Below are 6,508 nucleotides of genomic sequence, written 5' to 3' on the forward strand. Positions count from 1 at the left end.
AGCTCACATATCTTAAAGAAAAATTGTTTTATTCATTGTATTGTGATTGTATTAAGTGAAAATTTATCCATTGACTGAGTGAGTGAAAAAAGGTGTGTTTATAAAAGAAATTCAAAACAAACTGTTGTATTTGCGTTGTTTTAAGTCTCCAATTAGTTTGAATAAGTCTGCGTAATTAAGTACGTAGTTATTTTGTTCTTTTAATTCATTTACATGTTGGATTTGATTTTATTGGAAAAATAACAATCATTGTGTGATACAAAATTGATTTTTACTAGATCTACTTATTTAAAAAAAATTGAGAAAATTATTCTTGAAATTTTCATTGAAATACTTTCGGTGTTTTTGCTGTTTTAATGAATACAGATGTGTGTATTTTTTTTAAGAAATGGCGAAGAGCAATGAGAAATTGTATCCTAATTGTGACAGTAGCGTGTGGTTGAGGTCGTGTGACATTGAGGTGACGCAGCCTTTACACGGCAGGATCACAGGTATGATAATGTACTAATATATACTAGCGGTCGTCCGAGACTCGAATGAAAAAAAACTGAATTATTAGCCTTTGTGTTTTTCCAGAATATTTTCTACATCTATGCCAAATTTCAGTAAGATCCAGTTAGCTGGTGTAGTGCTGTTAGATACTTAATAACAACCATTCATTTCATCTTAACCTTTGCATTTATTAATATTAGTAAGTTGCCATTATTGTAGAGTCACTTAACTTAAATTTGAGAAACTTCAGCTCTCTAGATACGTCTAGCTTAGATTCCTTCAGAATGAAATAATTAATAAATCAGGGAACACGATACATGCATTTTAATTATATCAAGCTAACTGTTTTTTTATTTTTTTTTATTTCAGGACAGATGCCAACTTGGTTGCGAGGCAGTTTACTGCGAAACGGCCCCGGTTCATTGAAAGTGGGTTCGATGCGTTTTGAACACTTGTTTGACAGTTCAGCACTTGTACATAGGTAATTATAATTTTTTTTCACCGCTGATTTACTTTTCTATTAATTCTTGAATACGAGTACCTATATAATTAAAAAAGATAGATGACTTAAACTTAAAACCACCCGATAAAGATTATTAATTGTATAACAGCCCACACTTAAAATCAGACAGTTTAGACTAAGGCTGTCACGATGGAACGATAATTTATAAAAACATACTTATTCACATACTAGCTGTCGCCCGCGACTTCTTCCGCGCGGAATTAAAAAAAAAAACTTGATGAGCAGCCTATGCGTTCTTCCAGACTATGTCTATGCAAAAATTTCATCGAAATCCATACAGTCGTTCCGGAGATACCTTCAAACAAACATCCATCCATCCATCCATCAATCTAAACATTCGCATCTATAATGTTAGTAAAATTAAGTAAGATATAAAATATTCAATACAGTAGAATCTCGATATCTCGAATGTCAAGGGAAATTAAAACACAATCAACTTATTGAGTCTTGGACTTCAAGAAATTCAGGAAATGAAGTATTTGATGAGGAAATTCTAGTAATACGTTATTATTCTTAACATCGACTTAGAAAGTCTGAAATACGAGTTATCGAGTATAAATATGTACTAAAATTAATTATGCAGAGAAATTATATTACGTCCGAGTTACAGTCTAAATAATTCGAGATACCGAGAGACTTGAGGATTCATTGTAAGGGATTTTTTTTCGATTTAAAAAGTACATGCAATAATTTCGTCTATAAGTATTCCAGATATGGCCACTGAAACTTGGATACACGTGTTAAAGCAACAAAACATTGTTTCCAATTGATTGCAGACTGTCTACAATAGAATATCAAAGAGTTTAATTCGATATTTTTAATTTAATCCATCGATTACATAAATTACTATGAATCTCACGTTATCTTTATTTGTAATTTTACGTTAACCTGCTTATTTATTATTATTTATTTATTTATTTATTTATTTATTTACAATACAATAAAAAAACCTAAAATAGAACTATGTCCCACAAAATTATATAATAAAATTATATAATTATATTATCTACTGTTATTCCAGTAATTGTCTGTAGATACCTGTTTGTTAAGTAATTGCCTCAAGCCTGGCCTCGGGCCACCTGCGGCTGTAATTACAGAATGCAACACAAGGCCGGTTGCAATGAATCTGCTTCTACACTCAACGTCAAAACTAACTAGTATAATTTTCATTTATCATCAATTTTAATACATATATCCAATTTATCCTTTATTGCGTAAAAGTTAGGCTAAGCTAGGTAAACCTACATCTATCAGAGCATAGTTATTGTCAAAATGAATGGACGGATGAACCTAAATGTGTATCTGCATTGTATAAAATTTAAAATTCTTTCAGATTTTCAATCCTGGACGGAGCAGCGACGTATCAATGTCGGTTTGTGCGCACCAACACATTGAAGAGAAACCGCGCGGCAAATCGAATTGTGGTCACTGAATTTGGCACGAAAGCGGTGCCCGACCCTTGCCACACTATTTTTGACAGGTAGTGTAAAGTATATTAAACGTATATCAAACAATAAATATCCAAACATTCGCATATGTATGTAATATAAGTAAGATTATTTATAACAATTATTATTACTTATCACGTATTAATTTTTAGAGTTGCCTCTATATTCAAGCCTTCAGAATTGTCGGACAACACAATGATATCTTTATATCCTTTCGGTGATGAAATATACTCTTTTACTGAAGGCCCATTTATACACAGGTACGTTATAACTGCTGCATTTCTAATGTTTGCACGGTGTTATTGAGTTATTAAAAAAATTGATGATAATACGAGTAGTATGAGACTATGAAAGTTAAAGTTGAAATACTTTATTTAAATTCTAGAATAGACCCAAAGACATTGGACACATTGGAGAGGAAAGACATGATGAAGTGCGTTGCTGTCGTGAATCATACGTCACATCCCCACGTCATGCCAAATGGTGAGTGTGCTGGCGCCCTAGAGAAAATGCATTCGCTTCGAAACGATTCCATAGCGAACTTCAAAAATATATGGAACTGAGAACTTTCTATAAGTCACGTAGTGGAATCACCTCGGAGTGATAGCACTTTGTCTACTTGGACTGTACTTGCAATAGGGCGCAGTTGTATCAAACAAATAACATGTATGTTTCACATTTTCAGGTGACGTCATCAACGTTGGTATGTCAATTGTCAAAGGCAGATTACGTCACGTTATTGTCAAATTTCCTTATACAGAAAAAGGTATGTTTACTCAATACATAACTCTTGGAGTCCTACAACATTGACTATATCGTTGATTTTATTTAATTATCATTTGTCTCAGTGACATGTCAATATTCGAAAGCAGACCGTTTTTAGTATGAAAACGGTAAAATTAGTAATGTGATTTTTTTTCATTGCTACAGGTGATATGTTCGAGCGAGCTCACATTATTGGCAGTATGAAACCTCGATGGACGATGCATCCTTCATACATGCACACTTTTGGTACGAACAAAACTAACAATATTTATCATGACACAATCCAACGGAATTGAACTATGTCTATGGTATTAACGGAGCTATTGTTTTTGTTAGGTGTAACGGAGAACTATTTCGTGATAATTGAACAACCTTTGACAGTCTCTATTTGTGGAGTGATACGCAATCAGCTGGCCAATAAACCTATGATATCTTGTCTACAATGGTTTCCTGAACACGAGGTAAGACCTAACTTTATTTGTCAAAGAATATATGGCAGAAAAATCTACTTTAATTTTAATTACAATATAGCTGTCAAATTTCATTACTGAATCACTTTGATTTGATTCCCTTCAAGAAGGATAAGAATATAAGGTGTTGAATGTAGATGATTGTTGATATCGGTTCGTAAATTTGTTTGTTTCCTAAAATATAGTGTGTGTTGCGTAAATATAAACAGGATGTATCATACGAATTTACTATGTGTTGAAATTCGAATGCACACTCCGTATATTTATTTTATTGTTCACACTGGGAATCGTGTCAACAAGTAATGTGTGACTTATGGGAAACGAACCTGCGTAAACTTGACGTATAAATTCAAACCTGCGTTGAACTTTAGAGATGTAGTTACACGTTTTGTATATTATGTTTATCTTTCCTTATATTTAGACGAACATAGTTTTGATAAACAAGAAAACTGGCAAAGAAGTAAAACGATTCCGAACCGAAACTATGTTTTTCCTACACATTATCAACGCATTCGAGCAGGACGGAAGATTGATCGTAGATTTATGTTCTTATAAAGATGCGAAGGCGTTGGACGCAATGTATGTGAAAGCGATTGAGGTAAGGATCCCTTCAAGTTAGTCCTTTCAATATAAAATAATGGAGCCCCAAAAATGTAGGTCAGTTAACAGTCGCTTAATTTAGTTTTCTCATACTAAATCTACACTAAGAGACTTCCGTAGTAACTAAGTGCGTCAATAAAATAGACTAAGTTATGCCTGAAAAAGTGGAATATGGAAAAGATAACGAATTAATTGGAAGAAAAAAACCTCACGTTTTAAGAATTCTAATGTATTATGTAACCAGTTATATAATGTCGTTTAGACGATGCAAAGTAACGCAGAGTATGCGGAATGGTTCCGTGGCCGGCCGAAGCGACTGGAGGTGTCGCTAGCTGCTCCGGCGATGAGTCACGTGACGCCGCGGCAGCTCGCCGACCTGGGCTGTGAGACTCCCAGGATACATTACGATTTGTATAACGGTAATAAAACTAAGTATATAACGGTAATAAAAATTCAGTTAGACTTTTGTGAGCAATTATAAAAAAACATTAATTTCAGGACGGCCGTATAGATATTTCTACGCCATTAGTTCAGACGTCGACGCTGAAAATCCCGGAGCGGTAAGTTAGTCAAATAAAAAAGAACTCACACAATCACATAGAAACACAAATAATAAAAATGATAGCCGTCCCGGCACTTCAAAAAGAATAAAAAATAATGCAAAATAACGTAATTCTACTCTTATGCGAATGAAAAGCTCTTTTTATGGCGGGCATCTGTTTTATACTTTTTAATTAATCGAGTAACGGCTGCAATTGTTTTTTTTTTTGTATTCCTGTACAGTTTATAGGAATACGCTAAGTTGAGAATACTATCGATGAAAATCTTTTATATTAAACCGTAGTACAATACAAAATTCTGTGAAACGAATTTACCTTCAATGGTTTTTATTTCATTATGCTAATGTGATGTAACTTATTCAAAGGTTTTCCGTTTAGTGAACAAGCTTAAAAACAAAGTAATTAAAAAACTTCAGTTTAATTTAAATAAATAGAATATTATTACAGATAATCAAAGTTGACACGACGACTGGTGAGACGTGGTCGTGGTGTGAAACTGATTGTTACCCAAGTGAACCCGTCTTCATACCTGCACCTGATTCTCGGGTAAGTTCACAAGTTATCATTAAACTTTTTTACTAATGAAAATTATATCCATACCTAATCTCTTTAATCTGATCTGAAAATCTAAAATCATTTCCTACGTTAGTCCACAAAGTAAAATTTATTTTTGCAGAAAAAAATTGTTCTTGTTTTATGTTATGTAAACCGAGAATTTGTAACATTTGAATCATATAAATTCAAAGCGTAGATAAAGTTTATTTAGTTAAAAAAGAAAAATGTATTTTTCTCTTTTAAGTAACACCTTTTATTAATAATTTCATCTATGTTTCGTAGTAAACATAAGAAAAAACTTGAGAGGTGTCAAGGGACACCCGGATGGAACGAAGTTCCTTTCAATTAATTAGTGAAGGAACCAATGTTTATTCTATGAATAAAAAACTTAAGTCTTCACAAGAAGTACACTTTATTTCTATGAATTTTCGTTATATATTGTCACGTCGTTGCCATGGTGAAGTAACGCTCATTCGTCTATACCAAAAAGTGTCGTGACAACTTTTCGTAAGAATTTTTTCCGTCTAGCCCCCTTTCACAACGCGCGATAAGGAACTTCGTTCCAATAATGCAATTGGAAACTAATACATGTTATAACATACATTACAGCAAGAAGATGGTGGCGTACTGCTGAGTGCGTTGCTGTGGGGATCAAGAGAGTGTTCCTTGGGTCTTCTGGTCCTCGACGCTCGTACAATGAAAGAAATCGCACGTGTCGATTTTGAAACACCCTCTCCAGCACCCAAATGTCTACACGGATGGTTTCTACCAGAAAAAGCATGAGGGCAAAAGCAAACAAAAGAAAAATTCTAGCAGCTTTTTTTCTAGTGCTTCAAAAGTTTGCAGTATTTGTAAAAAAAAAAGATGTATTAAATTTTAGTTTTACGAATGGTATTGTATAGGAATAAAAAATTATTGTTTGACGTTATTATAATAAATTTAAAGCACAAGTTTTTGTGTATGATTTCTTACCCTGAAAACATATTCCAATTTTTTACATCATTTACTTTCTAGATCTGTTAGCAATAGATTCGCCAAGCTTTACTAGACAAAGGTAGGAGGTGAATAAGAAATATGGGAAGTAGGAGTTTAATA

The 6,508-nt window shown here is 33.3% G+C and overlaps 1 protein-coding gene across 1 annotated transcript; it reads left to right on the top strand.

Moving 5' to 3' along the window:
- On the top strand, window positions 1–6,239 carry LOC106711578 (carotenoid isomerooxygenase). Its single transcript, XM_014503935.2, has 14 exons — window positions 1–92; window positions 387–491; window positions 862–973; window positions 2,349–2,495; window positions 2,616–2,723; window positions 2,849–2,946; window positions 3,149–3,229; window positions 3,394–3,474; window positions 3,565–3,689; window positions 4,120–4,296; window positions 4,561–4,717; window positions 4,797–4,858; window positions 5,306–5,404; window positions 6,023–6,239. Exons 2-14 carry the CDS (start codon window positions 389–391, stop codon window positions 6,194–6,196), a joined length of 1,524 nt encoding a protein of 507 aa, XP_014359421.2. The 5' UTR covers window positions 1–92; window positions 387–388; the 3' UTR covers window positions 6,197–6,239.
- Window positions 6,240–6,508: the final 269 nt, after the last annotated feature.

Source organism: Papilio machaon, chromosome 7 (assembly GCF_912999745.1).
Source record: "Papilio machaon chromosome 7, ilPapMach1.1, whole genome shotgun sequence".
Lineage (NCBI taxonomy): Eukaryota > Metazoa > Arthropoda > Insecta > Lepidoptera > Papilionidae > Papilio > Papilio machaon.

Bases quoted from the DNA above. Each gene is read 5' to 3' on its own strand.
- LOC106711578 (XM_014503935.2), top strand. From the start codon at position 389: ATGGCGAAGAGCAATGAGAAATTGTATCCTAATTGTGACAGTAGCGTG. The intron at 2,496-2,615 runs GTAGTGTAAAGT...ATTAATTTTTAG, and splicing joins TGCCACACTATTTTTGACAG to AGTTGCCTCTATATTCAAGC. The intron at 2,724-2,848 runs GTACGTTATAAC...TTTAAATTCTAG, and splicing joins GAAGGCCCATTTATACACAG to AATAGACCCAAAGACATTGG.